The sequence below is a fragment of the Suricata suricatta genome, chromosome 13 (genome assembly GCF_006229205.1).
Source record: "Suricata suricatta isolate VVHF042 chromosome 13, meerkat_22Aug2017_6uvM2_HiC, whole genome shotgun sequence".
Taxonomy (NCBI): Eukaryota; Metazoa; Chordata; class Mammalia; order Carnivora; family Herpestidae; genus Suricata; species Suricata suricatta.
The window spans coordinates 63,743,885-63,765,932 of record NC_043712.1 but is presented as its reverse complement, the minus strand read 5'-3'; the positions used below and the strand labels follow the sequence as shown (position 1 = coordinate 63,765,932).

At 41.8% G+C, this 22,048-nt stretch overlaps 2 protein-coding genes and 1 pseudogene across 3 annotated transcripts in view; 2 read left to right on the top strand and 1 right to left on the bottom strand.

Annotated features, from left to right (window-relative positions):
* Window positions 1-22,048, top strand: part of DAPK1 (death associated protein kinase 1) — a 470,647-nt gene that overhangs the window by 284,116 nt on the left and 164,483 nt on the right.
* On the top strand, window positions 14,738-15,670 carry LOC115277002 (annotated as a pseudogene).
* Window positions 20,354-22,048, bottom strand: part of LOC115277004 (cathepsin L1-like) — a 4,076-nt gene continuing 2,381 nt past the window's right edge. For both annotated transcript variants that reach the window (XM_029921111.1, XM_029921112.1), the window contains exons 6-7: window positions 21,096-21,213; window positions 20,354-20,612 (exon numbers count right to left, since the gene is read on the bottom strand). In XM_029921111.1, coding sequence (XP_029776971.1) covers window positions 20,513-20,612; window positions 21,096-21,213 — 218 coding nt within the window. In that variant the 3' untranslated portion in view covers window positions 20,354-20,512. The remainder of the gene's footprint in view (window positions 20,613-21,095; window positions 21,214-22,048) is intronic.

Here is a 22,048-nt window from a genome sequence, read left to right as displayed (position 1 = left end):
TGGTTTCTGTCCTTCTCTGCCTGGCTTACTTCACTCAGCATGACACCCTCAAGGTCCATCCACTTTCCTACAAAGGGCCATATGTCATTCCCTCTCATTGCCATGTAGTACTCCATCGTGAATATATACCACATCTTCTTGATCCATTCGTCAGGTGATGGACATTTAGGCTCCTTCCATGTTTTGGCTATTGTTGACAGTGCTGCTATGAACATTGGGGTACATGTGCTCCTATGCATCAGCATTTCTGTCTCTCTTGGGTAGCTGTTTGTATTTTTAAAAGCTCTCTAAAGTAAACAATGGAGTAAGTAAGTAAAACTTTTTGAAAGGCCCCTTTCCCTTCTTCCTGCCCCCCAGCCTCAGATGATTCTAGGCTGTCTTTACATTTAAAGACAAGATTAATAATATAAGGACAGAGAAAATAATGTACACTTATTTTTTCTAGAGTTTCAGAGTAATTACCATTTAAAATGGATCCTTCTTGGGGTGACAGGGTGGCTCAGTCTGTTAACTGACTGGCTCTTGGCTTCAGCTGAGGTCATGATCTCATAGTTCATGAGTTCAAGCCCCACATTGGGCTCTGAGCTCACTCTGCAGAACCTGCTTTGGATCCTCTCTTTCCCTTTTTCTGGCCCCCTCCAGCTCACATTGTCTCTCTCTCAAAAATAAATAAGCATTACAAAATAATGAAAATGGTTCTTTCTTTCCTGAAGTACTGGAAAATTTGTTCCAATATCCTTGTTTTACAATGTTCACAAACACTGTGAGAGGAATAGGTGAGTTTGGGGGATTAGTAAATATATGTGGACATGGACTTGTTTTTAGGGTTGCATTTCAGGTCTTGTGGAGATTTGGAAGACACATACGGTTGTTTTTAATTTCCCAAAGAACCAGCTTATAGATTGAATACCAAGGGATTGGCCTACCTTTAAACTAAATGATTTTGTTTTTGTTTTTATATCAGAAAGAATTTTCAGTGAAATGGGAATCAAAAGATTTGTACCTTTGTAAAGCCTGTGTGAAGCATTTTAACAAAATCCTTCTTTCTCGGTACACACTTGAAACATGGCTTCTATTAACCTCTGAATATTGGTCTTTTGCAGATCATTTGTAGGAGAGCCTAGGGGCAATTTTGGTCCTGTGTCCTCTATGAAGTGAGGTGGGTGGCTAGTACTAGCTAAAATTAAAGTCATTATTCTAATTTCTCGACGTACGGTAGGATATTTTACTTATTATTAAAAATTTTTTAATTTATTTTGAGAGAGAGGGAGAGACAGAGTGTGTGTTCAAGCATGGAAGGAACAGAGAACAGAGAGATAGGGAGAGAGAGAATCCCAAGCAGGCTCCACACTGTCAGCACAGAGCCCGACATGTGACTCAGACTCACGAAACTGTGAGATCATGACCTGAGCCCAAATCAAGAGTCTGACATTTAACCGACTGAGCCAATCAACACCACTCTGGTAGGATATTTAAAAATATTTTTTAATGTTTATTTATTTTTGAGAGACACAGAGACAGAGCATGCGTGGGGAAGGGGCACAGAGAGAGGGAAACACAGAAACAGAAGCAGGCTCCAGGCTCTGAGCCCTCAGCACAGAGTCCTACACAGGGCTCGAGCTCATGAACTATGAGATTATGATTTGAGTGGAAGTCAGATACTTACCGAATGAGCCATACAGGTGGCCCTCTTGTAGGATATTTTAAAAACAGAGGCAATGGGCTGTATGATTTAAAAGGTCTTCGTGGTGGGACTCTAGCATACGCGTCTAAAGAACATTGCATAAAAATGTCTGACCTGCAGCGCCAGGTTATAGAGCCTAGAAGGTAGGTGAAAAGTGGACCTTACTGACAGTCTCAGGTGCTTTAGTTAAATTCATTTTCTACCTTTCAGCATTTATATGAACAACCTGTATAATTTGAACCTGGAGATTAGGCCAGAGTGCTCCCTGTAAACTTTTTAGGACATGGAAGTAGTAACAGGTAAATGAGGCCCAAATTTAAGGAAGTGAGGCCGTCCTGCAGTAACACCTGGGAGTGAGGCTCAGGGGCCATGGGCTTCCTAAATTTTGGCTCCTGCCTTGGAATAGTCTCCTGTGTGCCCTCCTCCCCTGCCCCGCCCCCCACAGGCAGGCTGGTGTGGCTGGATGCAGAGGTGAGGCTGGGGTGTCCATGGCTATGGACCCCTTACAGGTGAGGCTGCCAGGCTTGTGAAGAGCTGGTGGGCAGGGCTGGGAGGGAGGGTGAGGGGAAGCAGCAGGGAACTCTAGAAATCTGAATGCTAACCAGTCCCTCCTACCAGGTGGTCAGAGCAGTGTGTTTGCATAAGTAGGAGGCAGGACATGTTTCCCTGTTTGTTTGATTTAACTTTATCCTTTAAGTATTTACCCAGGGATGGGGGCCTCTATTTGCATTCCTGCCAAAGGCTCACATGGTAACTGAGCCTGGACAACCCCAAGGTCTATCATATCTCAAAGATGACCTTCTATCTGGTCTCTCTGAGCAGTCTGAGAGAAATTCCGAAAGTGAGTCAGATCTTGCTCCCACCTGCTGAACACACCTGGACCAAACCCAATCTCCTGATCTAGGTTTGTAAGGCCACTTACCTCTCTGATCAGGTCCCCTCAGGCACATTCTCCCCCAGACCATCAGGCTCAGACCCTGGTGCCAGATGCATCCCCCTTCCTTTTGGTGTGTTTCATGTGACACACCCAGCTCTCTTCTGCCCCAGGCCCTTTGCACTCACTATTCCCTCAGCCTTTCCTCTGCTGCTGTCTCCCTTTCTTGTCCTTCTTGTGTTGGTTTAAATGTCATGGCCAGAGAGGGGTCCCCTGAACAGTCAGTGGAAAGTAACACCCCCTTCCCTTTTCACTAGCATCCATTTCCTCTTGTCTTGTTAGGAGCAGTGTGCTTTTTTTTTTTTTTTTTTGTAGTTTCTTTCTTCCCCCTTACATGCAGTCTTGGTGGGGCTATATTAAGATGCCTTTCCCTCCCATAGACACAAGGTGAAATATTGACAAGACACTGTCTTCCAGGTTTTTCTATCTGGAAGCGGAATGATGCAATGATTAAAGATACAGTATTAATTCTTTTATCATAGTAACTGAGCCCTGACGACATTGCTGAATAGTTCCTGCGACTTAGATACCAGATCTGCCCTGGATTCCAGTTGTTTCCATCCTGACATCGGTTTCCTTAGCTTTGCTTTTAACTCTGTCAACATCCCAGAATCTTCTCCAAAATTCTACTTTAAAAAAAAATCGAATTAGTTTGAGTTAGCTGTCTTTTGCTCTTCAGAGGGATCTTAAAGCACCTGAGCTTTCAATCACTCTGGTTTCACATCATGTCAGTTTTTTTATTCTTTGCATAGAGACTAACTTAAAGTTCACCAACTCCAAGTTTTCAGCATTGGGAAGTGCAGCAAGGATTCAAAGACTCTCTCAGGCATAGGTGACTGTGAAAGGAAATGCAGTGATATATGTAAACCATGTAACAATGCCCAACATATCACAAGTTGTTGACAACTACTACAAAAGTGATGATGATGATGATGATGATGATGATGATGATGATGATGATGATGGTTTCCTGGATTGTAGAATGTCTGGAGCAAAAGTTGCAAGTAATTGGTCTTGTCGCTGATAAAGTGAAACCAAGTGGAATGATCATCTTAATAAGTAGCTGATATATTTGAAATTTTCTGGTCATTTGAATGCAGTTAATAATTACTAACCATGTTATAAGCATTTTTTCTATTAAATAATTTAAAACATTTTCTGCACTTGCTTGAACATTAATTTATTCATGAAATTCTTTCTTCATGTATGGTGTGGAAGTAAAGTTGCACACCTTAGATGAATTGTCACAGATTATTAGTTGGAAAAAGAAACAGAAAAATATGTAAACATATATGTGAAGATTAAAACTCCATTTACTCCTTTGTAATGTGACCAAAATGAGAGCAACTTTATGCATGGGTATACATTGCAAATCAAAAAAATGTCAAAATCTAAAGGAATTGTAAGTCATCATTTGGCTCTGGTGCCCATATTGTTAGTGCAACATGTAACTTTTCTTATTAATCAAGCACCTGCTGACCCAGTCATTGAGATACTGGGTTCAATGGTGTAGTAGACATGAACGTGACTTTGAGGAGCTCAGCTTAGCCAGGATTACCAAAATATTATAAACACTGTAACAGGCACCCTGATAACTTTGAAGTCTAGAAGCTGTGGAAACACAGAGAAGAAATCCACTACTGCCTTTTCATAGGAGACTGGGAGAAACATCTGGACTCCACCAGACATTCAAAGACGTGGGATGGAAAGAAGAGCAAGATCAGGTCATTAGAGCAGCGTGCACTGTTCATGGTGTTCATGGCAGGGATGAGAGATGAGCCTGGAAATGCCATTCAGGGCCAGCAGTAAAGAATGGCAGATAACAAAGATTATGATGTGGGTGATGGTGCTCCTTCAGAATGGGATAAAGGGACAATGAGTTGAGGGCCAACACTGTGAAGGACTAAGTAGCCCAACACTCATGGACAATTAGTCAGAAACCACTAGCTATGACTTTACACCATGCAAAATAAGACATTTCCTGCCTGGATAGCATAGAGATTTGGGGGACTTGGACTGTTACAGTGATATCACAAGTGCTCACTGTGGCCGTCTCTTCTACTTCTTGTTAAATTGCCCTGAAATGATGTATTTCTTCTACTAATAGACTCATGGTCTCCACAATTTGGAGTACTCAACAAGATTCTACCCTCAATAAATGTCTGAGTGAAGTAATAGTTACTTTGTTGACAGATTTCCTGCAAAGTATAAACATATTGTAAATCCTTGAAAGCAAGCAGTATTGGAAGCTGTTGTGTTTTTTTTTAGTATGAAATGACAGGGGCATATACTTTAGTAGAGATGATGTCCTCACATAAACAGTCTTTCCAAACAGAAGAGTCAAATACAGAAGAAAAAACATCTCTTCCCCCAAAGGATACTACTCGGTTCCTGCGCCTCTCTATCTTCTGCTCCTTCCTAGCAAGTGTGCACGTGTTGGCTTCCCTGGGAGATGTTCTAACACTGCACTTCAGGAACATGGACTAGGAATCTGGGGAATTTTTTGATTGACTTACAAATAAAATGTGAAATCAGTAACTAATTATTCTCTTGCTATTTTAAAAAATTTTAAATGCTATTTAAATTCTGTATCAGTGGAGTATTTTTAGAAATAATTTACAGAAGAAGAGAGTAAGACCCTGATGGGTGGGCAGGCTTCCCAAGAGCTCACCCTGAGTTTGGATCACTCTGTCTGCTGAGAGCTGCCCTGTGGTTTCGAGTGAACCCAGGCTGCAGGCACTGGTGACCCCGAAAACCTGAAGGTCAGGCTTTCCTTTCCCAGCTGCTTTTCTGAAGCAGGCTTCCTGTTGCTGCTTATTTCCACCATATCAATAAGCATAGATAGTAGTTGTATTTGGGACCCTATAAGCTTACTTAGCCACTATACTTTATGGTTCATTTCACTAATCTGGTGATCTGGCTCACAGAAAGTAAAGAAATCAAGAGGGTTTGCCTCTGATCAAATTCTCAAATATGTACTTTCTGATTGAAGCGCAACCTTTGGAAGGATTTTCTGTGACCTCACAAGGAAGCAGTATTAAATTAGCCCTACTCTGTGCTCGTGCCTGACATGTATTATCTCATTTAATCTTCACAAGAATCCTCTGAGGAAAATCTAATTATTGCTTCATGTCTTCACTGAGGAAACTGAGGCTGAGGATGTTGTGGAGCCTGCTGAGGCTCCACACTAGGAGGACTATAGAATGGCCATGCTGGCCCAGACCTGACTCTGAGCCCCTGCACGGAATCCCTTTGACCACTGCTGTCCCAGAGCAGAGAAGTGCTGGAGACAACGCATGAGGGAGATCCCTGGGGTGTTTCATAGACATAGGTCTGAAGAAGGAGGTCGTCAACTGCTAGTCTAGACATATGGAATCTGTTTATAAGGAAAGCAAAACTGGTTGTCAAAGGGCAAATTCATGGTCTCCTGATAAATATTTTTTGCTTGAAATAAATGTTTTTCTGAAATTTTTTTATTTAAAGCTGAATAAAAGCATGTTGGAAACTGAGAAACATAATAATCCGCAACACAGAGAGTGGAGAGGAAAAAGCTGTTTCTACATTCTGCCTTTCCTCCTTTTATTAAGCCATATTTTCCTGGAAATAACTCTTTTCTGTTGGTTTTGAGAAAGGCTTGAGAGGGAAGAATCCCTACCTAAGGGAGGTAGCGGAGGAGCAATACAAAATGCCATGCCTTCCCCGGACACTCCTCCCCTCTGCCCCTTTCCCTGAAAGGACTTGAGCCTTGCCCAGCACATCCCCTGTTTGGGGCACTGCCAGCCCTCTCCAGATTCTTCCATAACCCAGGGGCATCTCATCCTGACACAGTGATAACACCTCCTCCTCTGGGCCCTGCTTCCTCCACCTGCTCCACCTTTAATCCGAATAAAGAGGAACCACTAGACTAGATTATCCTGTTCTTAACCCTCCAGAAGATTTTCACCAAAAATGCTAGGACTAAAGGACAGGCAGGGTATGCTGAAAACCCTCTTGGGGATCCCTGTGAGGTCTTTTCATGAACCACCTGCCAATGCAAAATACATGGTAATTAGTTGATATGGGTCCCCAGAGAGATGCTGGACCCCCTCCACAGGGCTGTCCCTGGTCCTCTAGCTCACCTACCCTGGGGCCACTGAAGCAGTCAGGAATTCCCCTTGGATAATTAGGAACCCAGGCATCATATGCCCCAACAGCCCAGGGGTCCATGGCATAGAGGCCTAGCCCACAAGATGGCTCCTTGAATTGCAGGACAGGCAGGTGGAGGGGGCAGGGCTGGCAAGGCCACATCCCAGGCCCTAAATGGGCAGTCTCCCATCTATTGCCAGGCCTCCTGGACACCCCTGACCTGTGGCTGTGACTGAGCCTCAGAACTGCACCTGTCACTGGTGAAATTTCAGCCTGTCCCCGAGTCCCTGAGCTGTCCCTGTGGACAGGCTCCAAATACATACAGCAGCAGAGTCTCACTAGGGACCAAGGCCAGGTGATCGGAGCCTGGAGTCCTCGTGGGCATCCTGGCACTCCTGCTCTTGGGATGTTGCTCAAAGGTCTTTGTTTTCTTACTCTTTTCGGGAGTAAACTTTGGATCATGAGGGCCTCCTCATCCATGCCCTCTCCAGAGACATTTCTTACATACAGGGTAGAGATTTATTCTAAACCCGGAAATTTATCTCTGACTCCATTCATAAAAGGCTTATTGGAGTGAGTCACTATTAAAATAAATATACTAATGGTGATCCCACTTGCCAGTCGAAGCAACAGATCTTCCAAACTAGAAAATTTTCTATATTTAGAACATTTCTTAGAGAGCTCTCCTTCTTAGCAGCTGCCTTCTTGGTATCTAGGGGAGGATCAAAATGAAAAGAAAACACAAACCACTATAAGGCTTGCCTTAGGGAGTCTCTTAATAAAAAGAAAAATCATATTTAATTTTTTTATGTTTTTAATTTATTTTTGAGAGACAGAAAGAGACAGCATGAGCAGGGGAGGGTCAGCGAGAGAGGGGTATACAGAATCCAAAGCAGGCTCCAGGCTCTGAGCTAGCTGTCAGACACAGAGCCCAATGCGAGGCTCGAACCCATGAACCACAAGATCATGACCTGAGCTGAAGCTGGACGCTTAACTGACTGAGCCACCCAAATGCCCCAAAAAATCAGATTTAGAACAAGAATTAAAAACCAAATCTGACATCAGTCCTCCTTCTTATATTTCCTTCATCCCCAGCCCTCTGTCCCTAACCCTCCAGGTCTTTTGGATCTCTGGACTCCTGGTCTGGAAACTTTCCCTTCAAAACCCAGCCCAGCTCTTGAGGCAGTTTCCTTAAATCTGAAACACCAACTCTCCCAGAAAAAGCCTTGAACAACCAGTCCTTATTTTAACTATTGATTCTTTATAAGATTTATAGAAAGTACCTCGGTGTGGCCTGCTGGCCTGGGAAATACAGTTTGCTCCTGTAGATGCTGAGTGTCAAGAGGTAACTCTAGCAGGTATGGCCAGGAAGGGTGGTAAAGCTCGTGCCATGGTTCGTACAATTGCTCAGTCTCTGGGGCTTCGTGATCAAGCTCTGCCAGTTGCAGGCATTCCTGTACCTTGTCCTTGAGGGTGTTTCCTGGACCCTGATTGCAAAGAATTCACGTCCCATGGACAGCAACAGGCCTTTTCAATTATAAAGTCCCTTTACCTCTGCTCTCAAGGATCCTACCAAATTGAGAGAGAAATTTTAAACATCTTGTAGCTTTTTACAACCCAACTCACAGACACCTTCACTGGCTGCTAAGGGGAGTCCTTCCAGCCCATGAGTATATGGCTATTACTGGGCAGGCCAAATGGTCCCCTTACAGGGGACACAGAGGGCCGCAACCTCTCTCTCTGGCCCTCCTGGGAATAACCAGGTGACGGCTCAACTGTTCAAGTGTTAATAGGACCAAAGGATGAAGCCTGTTACTCCAAAGTGATTTGGTCTAGGGTTCAAATGTACACCCAGACAGAAGAGGAACACCCAAAAGCACCTGTTAAGCATTTTATACAAACTTTATTATTTGAAAAAATTTTATAGTTTATTTTTGAGACAGAGAGACACAGAGCACAAATGGGGAAGTGCCAGAGAGAGAGGGAGACACAGAATCTGAAATAGGTTCCAGGCTCTGAGCTGTCAGCACAGAAACCAACTCAAGACTCAAACCCACAAACTTAGTCCAGACCCATGACCTGAGCCTAAGTTGGCTGCTTAACCAACTAAGCTACCCAGGTGCCCCATATGCAAACTTTAAAAAGCACACTATTTTCAGTCTGGTAGCCCCAGAACATAGAAATCTTCTAATTTTTGCTTCAGTGGGAAATTTCCTCCCTGATATTACAAACAAGGGGCACCTGGGTGGCTCAGTCTGTTAAGCATCTGACTTTGGCTGATGTCATGGTTTCACAGTTTGTAAGTTTGAGCCCCCCACTGGGTTTTGTCCTGACAGCTCAGAGCCCGGAGCCTGCATCAGATTCCGGGTATGTCTCTCTCCCCTGCTCGCTCTCTCTCTCTCTAAGTGAATAAACTTTAAAAATGTTTATTAAGAAAAACCATTATATTTTGCTTAGCATGATGGAGAAGGACAGATACCATATGTTTGCACTCATAGGTCTAACAGGAGAACAGGAGAAACCTAATGGAGGACCAGGGGGAGGGGAAGGGGGAAAGAGAGTTGGGGAGAGAGAGGGACACAAAACCTGAGAGACTATTGAATACTGAAAATGAACTGAGGGTTGAAGGGGAAGGCGGAGGGGGAAAAGAGGTGGTAATGGAAGAGGGCACTTGTGGGGAAGAGCACTGGGTGTTATATGGAAATCAATTTGACAATAAACTATTTTTTAAAAAGCTATTATTTAAAAAAATAAATAAAAATAAAAGAGGGAAAAACAAAGAAAAACCACTATAGTAAGGTTGGTTGGAGAAAGCAATCACTAAACAAAATAATGGAAGCAGCTACCTGGGTCTTTGAAAATAGCTGCAAGAGAGCAAACAAGAATAAAAGAAAAGAACTGAAAACAACAATTCTTGTTTTAGAACTTGAATCTTGGGAAAGGCAAAAATGAGGAGAATGAATGTAAGCCCACTCTGATGTTTCCCTGTTTACCTCCAAACAATTGCAGATATTACAAATAAAACAGGACATTGGAGAAAAAATTGTCCTGCACTTAAAATAAAGGAAACTCTAAGAAACAATTTTCCCTAAGTCCCATAACCCTAAAAAAATTCACTTTTCTCCTGAGGGACAATTCCCCCTTTAATGATGGGTCAGCAAGGACTCAGTCACCCCTGGGAGCCTACCAGAAACCTTCAAACAGGTGCTGGGGAACTAGATTTCTTGACTGATGTTGGTGTGACTTTCTCTCCCATCTGCCCAGAGGGTTGATCTCTACCTGTCACCTCTGACTCTCTTCAGGCTGTCAGAATCTTGAGGCGATCTGTCTACTGCCTGTGTCCCAGCCAGCCCAGTATCTTCAGGCCCTCCTCACATTCCCCAGGTCTTGCTACTTCCCAGCTGTTCACTTGCAAACCTTCTTGGTAAAGATTTGTTATCTACATTTAATGCCAACGTAAATTGCAATGAAAAAGAAAGACATTTTTGTTTCTTCACCTTCAGGCCTAGTCCCAAGTGTCCTGCTATCTTTTCTGGAGGTTCACCCTGAGATAAACCTCTGAAGAGTATGGATCTTTAAAAGATTTCCCAAAAAAGTCTTTGGACTACAAATGCGATTGAAGTGGAGTCGTTAGGAGCACTTGGGTGCGTTTCTTGGGAGGGGAAACCATACTTTCCCTTGTGGCTCAGCACCCTCCCTCTAGAGACTCAGAGCAAGTGATATCCCTGTAATAGAGTTTCCCTTGAACACAGCATCCTTGTCTTTACCACCCGACCCTATACCACCCCAATCTTGACCATAAAGAAAGAAGACAAATGTGACTCAGAGGGAAACCCTATCCATCAATTTGTACAGGATCTAAGGTTCACAATCTCTTTCATAATTTCGTGGCACCCAGTGCTCCCCAGTCCAGCTGATGCTCTTCATCATTCCTCCTGATAGAGCTGGTTTACAGAAAAGACTTCTGAGCAGCTTTTGTTTAAATCCCTCTGCGCCCTGACTCCCGGTTTCTTGTGCAATCACAGTCAAAAAGAAAACATTCACTTGGGCTGGCATACACCAAGGATACTCTGAGTCTTCTTCAATATTTTCCCAAGTCCTAGCAACATGCAAAAGAATGAAACTAGGTAACTTTCTTACACTATACACAAAAATAGACTAAAAATGGATGAAGGACCTGAATGTGAGACAGGAAACCATCAAAACCCTAGAGGAGAAAGCAGGAAACAACCTCCTTGACCTCCACCAATTTCTTACTCAATGCTTCCCCAAAGGCAAGGGAATCAAGAGCAAAAATGAACTATTGGGACCTCCTCAAGATAAAAAGGAAAAAATGCACGGCAAAGGAAACAATCAAGAAAACTCATAGGCAACCGATGAAATGGGAAAAGATAGTTGCAAATGACATTTCCAATAAAGGGCTAGTATCCAAAATCTATAAGGAACTCACCAAACTCCACACCCAAAAAACAAAGAAATGGGCAGAAGTGAAGAAATGGGCAGAAGACACTGAACAGACACTTCTCCAAAGAGGACATCCAGATGGACAACAGACACATGAAATGATGCTGAGCATCACTCGTCATCAGGGAAACACAAATCAAAACCACACTGAGATATCACCTCACTTGAGATACCAGTCAGAGTGGCTAAAATGAACAAATCAGGAGACTCTAGATGTTGGAGAGCATGTAGAGAAATGGGCACCCTCCTACACTGTTGGTGGGAATGTAAACTGGTGCAGCTACTCTAGAAAACCTTGTGGAGGTTCCTCAAAAAATGAACAATAGAACTCCCCTATGACCCAGCAAGAGCACGGTTAGGGATTTACCCAAGGGATACAGGAGGTCTGATGCATAGGAAAACATGTACCCCAATGTTCATAGCAGCACTTTCAACAATAGCCAATCGTGGAAAGAACCTAAATGTCCATCAACTGATGAATGGATCAAGAAGTTGTGGTTTATATATACAAAGGAATACTACATGGCAATGAGAAAGAATGAAATCTGACCATTCGTGGCAACATGGATGGAACTTGAGGGTGTCATGCTAAGTGAAATAAGTCAGGCAGAGAAGGACAGATACCATATATTTTCACTCATAAGAGGAACAAGAGAAACTTAACAAAGGACCATGGGAGAGGGGAAGTGGGAAAAAATAGGGAGAGGGAGGGAGGCAAACCATGAGAGCCTTGTGACTACTGAGAACAAACTGAGAGCTGATGGAGATGGGGGAGAGGAGTAGGGGGTTGATAGGCATGGAGAAGGGCACTAGTTGGGATGAGCACTATTGTTATATGGAAACCAACTTGATAATAAACTATAAAAGAAAAGAGTTCCCAAGTCCTTAAAGTCCAGCTAGATGCTGTAACCTGTACCTGAGTCTCCCTGCTGTTACAATACCTGCTGGTGTCTTTTACTCTGTAATCAAATCAAGCCAGGAGCTCTTATGGACTCCCTCATTCTCTTAAGGTCACTAGCTAAACAAGGCAGACAGCTTATGCAGCTCTACATCTAGACTCCAAAGAGTGCAAACAACTGTTCTCTATTTAGGATGCTGTGACCTGTTGAAGACACGCCTCAGAGCATTCAAAATCACACTCCAAATATTCTTGAGTAAATTTTGTCCATCCCTCTCCCAAAAATGAAAACAGAGTTACATAAATTTTTAGGAGCAGCTGGCCACTGCTTCCAAAGGATCCCCAATTCTTGCAATTTTTGATAAACCTTTGATATCAATGGACTTTAGAGCCATTAACCTTCCCTGAAGCCTTAAAACTGTCTATGTCCACATCCCAACTCTTAGCTTTCCTAATTTTGACAAGCTCTTTCATATACAGTACATGAAAAGAATGGTGTTGCTGCTTGCACCTGGGACATCATTTTCACCATCAGATATAACCAGGAGCATATTTCTCATGCCCATCAGATGCTGTGGGATCAGGTATGTCCCCATGCTATCCCCTGGTGGCTGCAGCTTCCACCAGACAAGTCAGCACTCTGACATTAAGCCCCCCTATTCACCTATATCTCCCCATGTGGTGCCTGCTCTCTTACAAGTTCATAAAACATAGCACCTCTCTACAATGTGATGGATCTCTTGCAAACAAGCGCTTTTAATGAAAAGGCTTATAATTGCTCACCTATTACAGCTATTCATCCTCCTTCTAAAATCATCATTGTTCACTGCTCCACACACACTAAGAAAGCTGATGTGGTATCTTTAGAAAATGATAGGGTTGACAGAGCTGCTAGGCATGTACCCCAAACACACCCCCTTGTCCTTTCACCACACAATTGGTAATTCTACGTTTATTCCTGACTGATAGTATTAATTTCCTGGGAAATGCCCCACAGCCTACAATGTAGAATCAGATAAAAAAAAAGATGTCAAACAACTATCAGATGGATTATACAGTGGCTGAATGGACTTTTTAGAGCACTCTTTCTTTTGACCCTGTGGCTTACACTTACCATCCACCAAATTGGACCTAATGAAGATAATTAGGGCCCTAAAAGAGGGTTTTGTCCAGGTATCCTCAACATTACAGACCAAATTATTTCCCAGTGCACTATTTGTAAATCCTGGGAAATCTCTGGAAGAAATTAACCTCCTCCAGCAAGTCTTCCTAGGTCCACACTGCTCTGTGTGGTTGAATAATGGATTTGATAGATGTGCCCCCAGCCCTGTGTTATTCTCACTGCTTGGTCACCATCTGCATGCTCAGTGAATGGGCTCATGCTCTCTGACTAGATGTGCTGATGCCACAGCAGGTATTAAAGAAATTAAAACCTCCATTCCTCATGTTTCCATTCATTATGGATTGAATCAAAGAAATTAATTTTACAGCATGTATAAACCACCTGCTTGCAAAAACTCTGGGGTACTCATATCATATATCATCCTGAATTATCAGTGCAAATGGAACATAAAACTCTAGACAGAAGATAGACTCTAGGGAAAATATCAAGAAACTAACCATGAATGGCCAAAAACATCGCCTCTGTCCCTTAATAAGGTCCCGAATACTCCAAACAGGGGATATGGATTGATCGCTTTTGAAATAGTGTTTGGTTGTTCAATCTTACTGCCATCCCTAAATCTTCCAATCATGACTGAGTGAACAATGTGATGCTCTGATTCGAGATGAGGACTCTCTAGTACACCTGAAGCACTTCACCAACAGGTGAAAGAGGCATGGCCTCCACCAACTGGTAAGGCTCGCCACACCTGTCCACCAGAAGACCAGGTGGACCTCATGGTCTTCAGAAGAGAATGTGTGCCATTTCCTCTCTGGGAAGGACTTTATGAGCAGCTGTCACCAGCTACAATGCCATCCAAACAGAAGAAAAACCCTCCTGGATTCTTGTAAGCTATACCAAAATCTTATATAATAAGATTTTATTTAAGAATGAGTTTTCATATCAACAGTACACTGATGCAACATTATAACTTAGATTTTTTCTCTGTTAAAAAGGACAAAACACTTTCTTAAGAGTGTTAGTTTGAGGCACCTGCGTGGCTCAGCCATTTAAGCCGTTTAAGCCGTTTAAGCAGCCGACTGGCTCTGACAATTCGTGAGGTAGGGCTCTGAGTCAGTCTATGCACTGACAGCTCCTAGACTAGAGCCTGCTCATATTCTGTGTCTCCCTCTCTCTCTGTTCCTCCCCTACTCATGCTCTGTATGTGTGTGTCTCTCTCTCACAAAAATAAACAAACATTTTTTAAAAAGAGTCTTAGGTTCCTTATTATAAAAAATTATAACCAAAGGTTTTTCATACCTTTAATGGCCAATGGCCTAGAAATATAAATGTTCTGTGCTTCATCTTTATGAGATTATTATTAAAAGAGCTAAGGTTTGTTCACTATTGTATAATCTGCATATTTGCCTTTAAAATTTTTATTCTCGTCCCTCCTCTCCTCCTCCAGGCCTCCTCATCACAATGACCTGTTCTTTAAGCTATGTGTGGTAATTCTTGATAATTTCCATGATGTCCAGGGATGACGGGGTGACCCAGAAGTCCAAGTACTTCCTTCAGATTATCACCTTTGGGATTGTCATCCTTCATTGTGGGAGGAGACATGTGGGTTCCATGAAGATGCAGTAGATGTGCATGTGTTTCCATGGGAACCCTGTGGTGCTGCTGTAGCATGAGCATCATGATGTACAAGGCCATCTGAGGGCATCTGGAGAACAACTAGCTCTGGAGAAACTGTTGCCTCATATCTGGGTAAATGTGGCCTTGTGCTCACCAAGGAGGACCTCACCGAGATCAGGGACATGCTTCTGGCTGAGAAGGTGCCGGTTGCTACCCATGTTGGTGCTGTAGCCCCATGTGAAATCACTGTACTAGCCCAGAACACTTGTCTGGGGTCAAAGAAGACCTTCTCCCAGGCTTTAGGCATCACTACTAAAATCTCCAGGGGGCACCACTGCAATCCTGAGTGAACTGCAGCTGATTAAGACTGGAGACAAAGTGGGGTGCCAGCGAAGCCACACAGCTGAACATGCTGAGCACCTCCCACTTCTCCTCTGGGCTGATCATCCAGCAGGTATTTGACAATGGCAGCCCTGAAATGCTTGACATCAAAGAGGAAACTGCATTCTCACTTCCTGGAGGATGTCCAAAATGTTGCCAGTGTCTGTCTGCAGATAGGTCACCTGATTGTTGCATCACTGCCCCTTTCTATCATCAATGGATACAAGCAGGTCCTGGCTTTGTCTCTGTAGACTGATTAATTACACCTTCCCTTGCTGAAGCCATTGCCACCACTGCTGCTCCTGCTGATGCCACAGCCTCGGCCAAAGGTGAGGAAAGGAAGAGTCAGATGAGCTGGGTGAGGATATTGGACTTGTGGGTCTCTTACTAATCACCAAAAAAGCAACCAATTCAACCCACCTTATTTGTGTAACAAGAGAATAAAGGCTCACTTCTCTTCAGAAAGAAATCTTTTATTGTCACTTGGCTTGAATAGATAAAAATTATTGTTGCATGATGATCTGTAATCCTATTTAATCATATTTTCCAATACTTTGATTTTTTGTAACACAGATTTCCAAAATCAAACTCTAAAATGAAGTATTTTGACCACAATACAACTAAAATATTCCAGAGGAGCCATGAAACATTTACAAGAGATTTAGTCTCTTTATAAAAAGGAAGATATTATATTAATTAGGCTTATTTCTTATGTTAAATTACACAGAAAGCATTGTCAAATAAGGGATACTAACACCCTTAGATTATATTTGTGTAGAAATATGTTAGTAAAATAATTGTTTTAGAAATTGTATGCAACTCTTAGAAATCTGATATGTCCTGAGATGTTACTGTTGTGTGTCACAGAAAAAAAACAATTCCCTTTTCAACTGTCTTATCATGATCTCTCATCAGATCTTTAACCTTGGACATTTTTAAGTCTTTTATCATTTATAGACAGACTTACTCAGATGCTTTTTCAAAAGCTTCTGCAAATGTGTTTCACCTGTAATGGGACTGATGGAAGAAACTCTTGAGTACAGGTTTCTGATAACCTTAAGATCAAAAGCTGAACTGGGTAAGAATTTCCAGAACGAAGGGAAGACCTGGATTCAAGCACACATAGAATTAATAACATGGACTGAATGAATGGAAGATGCTTCTTATTTTATAACTTTTTTTAAACATTGGTGATTTTAAATGTTTTCTCCTGTATTAGAGAAACTCTCTTAAGCTATGACTTACAGCTGTTTGTTTGACGAAATATGCCTGTGTGAACAGACTGAGACATTTAACTTTTTCTCCCTGTGTGATCTGTCCAGATTTCAAAAACTTTCAGTGAGTATTCTCATATTTTCATGACAATATGTTAATTTGCATAAATTGAATAAGAATCTGCTCTCCTTGAAACAGGACACATTTAGAAACACTGGTTACATCACCAAGACTTTGTCTGAAATGTCATATTAAGAGGAGATTTGCACAGACTCAGATATGACCAGACTGCTTGAAGGAATTCAGACAAACTTTACGGAGCCAATAAAGCCCCTTTGAAAAACAGCCTGATACTTATATCTGAGTCTATAAGCAAGGCAGGCACTTTTCATTCATTGTGACAAAGAGACAACTAATTCATGATGAATTAGCAGGATGAAGAAAATAGGTGCTTGGGAGCATTAATTAGTAAAGAATCCTAAGAAATTTTTTTCTCATCAGCTATGATTACAGCAATTTCAACATCAGGCCAAGTTTAAAAAAAGAAGAAGAAAAAAACTACACTTTGCAAACAAATTGGTCTTAATTTGGCTGTCCTTGGTAAAACTGAGGGTGATTATAGAAAGAAAAATTATGTTTCAATAACACACTGCTGTGGATACTAGAGTCTAATAGATTTCACCATGAACTCAATGAGATCCTAATTTATTCTCGTTTCCTCCAAAGCCTCATTACATGTCTCCCAACTAACGTTTTCTGCTTTTTTCTATCCTTTTGACTTGGAATCACTGGATAACTGAAACTATCTTTTTCATGAAGTCCTGCAAATTGAATATAAACTTGATGTAACTTTCAGAGAAATCACCACGACAGCTCATGTGTAGACAATCTTCATGCCTGTTCCTCTATGAGCCACTCGGACAGTTGTCAGCCTGACACTACCTTCTCTTATTCCGTCTGAAGATGCTTTAAGCCCAGCATCTAGAAACTTTTTCAACTGGCTACCCTTGGAACTCAGAAACCTGTTTATAACTTGATCCTTTTTATTAACCATTATCTTTCTTGCATTGCCATAGAATTGCCTCTTATTTGTCACCTGATTATTTGAAGCAGAGGCCTCACTCTAAGAACATACCTGCATTGCCTCTTCCTGAAATGAATTTGACTGAACTGACTCACTGTCAGAACAGAGACTGGATTAAAAAGACAAAACCATCTATCAGCTCAACTTTGAAACTGGGAATCTTCCATGAAAGTTGCAGAGGAAGGAAATTTATTAACCAAGAACAGGCCACCTAACAGTGCGAACCAAAAATCTGGGCTTATTGGCTGGGTGACAAAACCAAGCTCTCAAGTGGCCAGAGCCAAACCGGAAGTCTCTGAAATCAGCTATTTTAAAACGTGTGCTGCTCTCAAAGACTGACAGGTCCACAAGAAAAATGGAGATAGGTGAACTTTAACAGTATCAGTTAACATTACAGACTTTGAAAAGTATAGGTTTCAACCTAACCTTGTCTCTAAACCACTGCTCTTTTTTTTTTTTTTTTTGAGAGAGAGAGAGAGCAAGTGAATGAAGGGCAGAGACAGAGGGACAGGGGGCGGGGGAGAAAGATAAACGGGGTCTCATCTGAACTGGGGCTCAAGCTCACCTGATGTGTGACTAGGACTCATCAACTGTGAGGTCATGATCTGAGCTGAAGTCAGATGCTTAAGAACTCAGCTACCCAGCACCCCTGCTGGCAACAAAGTGTATAATGGGTTCCCAACTAATTGTCAGAACCATTTGGACTTGGATACCTGGCTGTTCTGTCACTGTGCTTAGTGGCAGCATTTGTTTATAAAATTCTGCCACACACACACACGTTTGTTGAAAAGTCATAGAAAATCAGATAATACATCAGAATTCCAAGTTCTCATTAACATTAAAGGTCTTCTTCCTAAGCTTCAGAGATTGTGAATTAGAAAAGGGAATCCTATATCTGTCTATGATAATGGAACAAGGAAGGGTTCATTACTATTAGGGAAGCTTTGAAAACATCCAGTCAGAAGGTAACAGCTTAGCCCCTGGGGGTCTCCAAAGTCATCAAGTTCTAGATACATTGACTGCCCAATGGGAAACTCATGCAATCATCAGTGGAAAATGTTACTTTTATGTAAACCAAATGAGATAGATAATATCTAACTGAAATCTGCTTTATAAAAGGAATTAATATTTTCCATCAGATACATGAAACATTTAATTGGGCCGATCTATTTCTAGGATTGTGGGGCTGGTTTCATGAGGTGTGGGAAAATCTGTTCTCTTCTGTTTATTCATCCTCTTGCTTTTTTTTTCTTTTTTCAAATGTTTTGAGTATAAATGACATACAATGCTACCATTGTTTCAGGTGCACAGCATAGTAGTTTGCCAACTGTATGCACTATGCTGTGCTCACCCCAAGTGTAGCTACCCCCATCCCCTTACATCACTATTACAATACCATTGACTATATTCTCTATGCTGAGCTCTTGATTCCTGTACTGAGTCATTCCATGCCTGGAAGCCTGTACTTCCCACCCTCTTTCATCCATGTTTTCATCCTCATGCTGATTTATGCTTTTTAAAATTCTTTGTAGATTTCTTATCGCTCAATTTATTTATTTATTTTTTATTTTTTTTTTAGTGTTTTATTTATTTTTGAGACAGAGAGAGGCAGAGCATGAGCAGGGGAGGGGCAGAGAGAGAGAGGGAGACACAGAATCTGAAGCAGGCTCCAGGCTCCCAGCTGTCAGCACAGAGCCTGACGCGGGGCTCAAACACATGAACGTGCAATCATGACCTGAGCTGAAGCTGGACACTTAACCGACTGAGGCACCCAGGTGCCCCACTTACCACTCAATTTAAACTGGATATCTCTCCATGGTCACCTACTTAGCTAGTTAGTATGTAAAGTTCCAGGGGAATTTCAGATGAAGAAACTATGGGGGCCCAGGGAGGCCATCCCAAACTGTGCCACATGGGATATTGACTGTCTTGAATTAAAGGTACTTGGGACAGAGCTGATACAAGGACACCCAGGCTGTCCTGGTCTGTCCCTCCTGAAAACAGGAAATGAGTGTCCCATATGGAAGGTCCCCTCCCTGTACTATGATGTAGAGACATCCTTATCAGCAGAGACGGGGCTTCAAAGCTGAGAAAGCTGTAGAAACAAGTCTTGTTACTTTTTTGCTCATCTGCAACCTCAGCTCAGATTCCACTTCAAATTCCAATTTAGAGCTCCCACATACCTTTTCTCTTTTTCCTGCCAATTCCTCACAAATTATTATCTTGGTCTAAATGTATAAAAACTGCCCCCAAAAAACCCCTACCTGCCTTGGTCATTTTGGGGGGCTCAAATTCCTTACTGGGCCTCCCAGCCTGTGTAATAAAACTTTGACAGGTTTTTTTCTCCCATTAACTTGTCTCATGTCAACTAAACTCTTAAGCCAGTTGGAAGAATTTTAGAGGAAATGAAGACATTTCATCCTTTTTCCAAAACCATTGCATTTTTTACTATAAAGAAGTTTATGTATTAAAAACAGAATCATACCCCAACATATGCAAGTACATTTTATTTTAAAAGGTAAAAATTTTATACAACATTTTAAAACATGAACATTTAGGGTCACCTGTGTAGCTCAGCCAGCTGAGCATCTGACTTCAGCTCATGTCATGATATCACAGTTTGTGGGTTCAAGCCCTGAACTGGGCTCTGTGCTGACAGCTCAGAGCCTGGAGTCTGCTTCAGATTCTGTGTCTTCCTCTCTCTCTGCCCCTCCCCTGTTCAAACTATGTCTGCCTGTCTCTCTTTCAAAAATAAATTTAAAAAATTAAAACATGAACATTCAAAAGTTATTGTGGAATATAATCACATACCATTGATTACAGCAGGGATTAAAGAGCAGTGTAAACAGTCACAGAATCCAGTCACAACTTGGATCTTCAGTGATTCAAGTGTCATACCCAACACAATAAAATGTGATCAACTTTACAGTAGAATTCAGCTTCTGGAGATTCTGTTGCCAGTCAAGGCCTTCTTCCTCACCACCATCTCACACGATAGGAAAGCTGGCCATGGAGGTGATTCCACAGTGGTTGTTCCGGTCTTTGGCTATTTTTATGTGGCCATTCATGCCCCAGTCAGTGCCCCAGCTGAAAAATATACAGGGTTTTCCAATTATTGCAAGTTAGCAAAAACATATATCTTTTTGAACAATAACATTCGATACTGAGCAGTGCATCAGACGCCAGGACAGAGTCAGAAAAAATCAGGAGAGGCCATTCTTCCTTATGGTTGAGTTCTAACCCAACATAGAATTTTATTTCCAGACCTTCCACAAAGCTGCAACTTGAGTAGGGAAGGAAAATTTTGAGACCCGGATGTGTTATAGAAATTTTTTTAAATTCCCGTTTAGAAATGCAGTGGTACCAAAATCATATCAGGACCCTAGCCAGCCTGAGGCAGTATCTCAATGTTGTCATCAGATGACTATGTCTGTGTTCCCTTCTGGATGGGCTAAACATTGCTGGGATTTCAGAAGTGTGCTCAAGTTTGGGGACCTGCATCCAAACGCTGGTTCCAAAAAATATTTGTGGTTTTCAAATTCAATAGTTAGTATTCCTGCATTTTCATACCTGTTCTTGACAAACCAGTATTTTTTGTTATCTGATTCTTTTCCTTGAAAGCCATAGCCAATCACCAGGACACCGTGATTCAGGTCTTCACTGCTGCACTTTGGATCATAATAAATGCCTGGAGAGTAATATTCAATGATGGCATGAGGATTCCCACATGACATGTGATAGTAACCCAGCCTATCAACCACAGTAAGGGAGGCATTTCAAAATTCAGTTGTGATATGAATTCAGATGAGATATAAAAGTCAGATATTTTTGTTTAGCTAGGGTGAGGATTTAGGCCTTCATCTAACACCAGGAGAAATACTAACTGTCACAATCTCTTTTGAAAATAATAGTCAAGACGTATTTAAAAACCACCCATCAAAAGCTTATTATTCTATTTATAGGATGTCAGCCTAAGGAAACAATAGAGAACATAAAATTACTTGAGCCAAAAGATTCTTTCCAGTGTTAATTTCAGTAGCAAAATTCTTTAAAAGGTTTTACAGTCTACAATTGGAAAAAAGTAAAGTAAACTCTACCCATTGAATTATGTAGCCTTTTAAATATATCTGTAATATACTTAAAATCATGGGGATTTGGGTCAAGTCATGGCAAACAGAAACAGCAGACATAAATACTATGTGTACAGAATGAACAACTAGGGTAAATCCACACACCCCAAAATTCTACATTGAATTCCACATACCAAAGTGTTGCTCTTGCTGTTTGTTAGGGTGGTTTTCCAATTTTCCTATCTAAATTCCCACATTGACAAATCTTACCTCGTTTATAGAACCGGAAGGTATCCAAACTTGCATCTATAGCTGCAGAGACAGGCCCTATTTTTCTCAGTATCATCATGAGGATCTTCTCCTTCCGAGGGATGGTCTGAAAGGCAGTGATATTGGCAGCAGAATGCTCGGGCCTGTATTTGCAGGGTCCATCCTTTGAATCGTAAAGGAAAA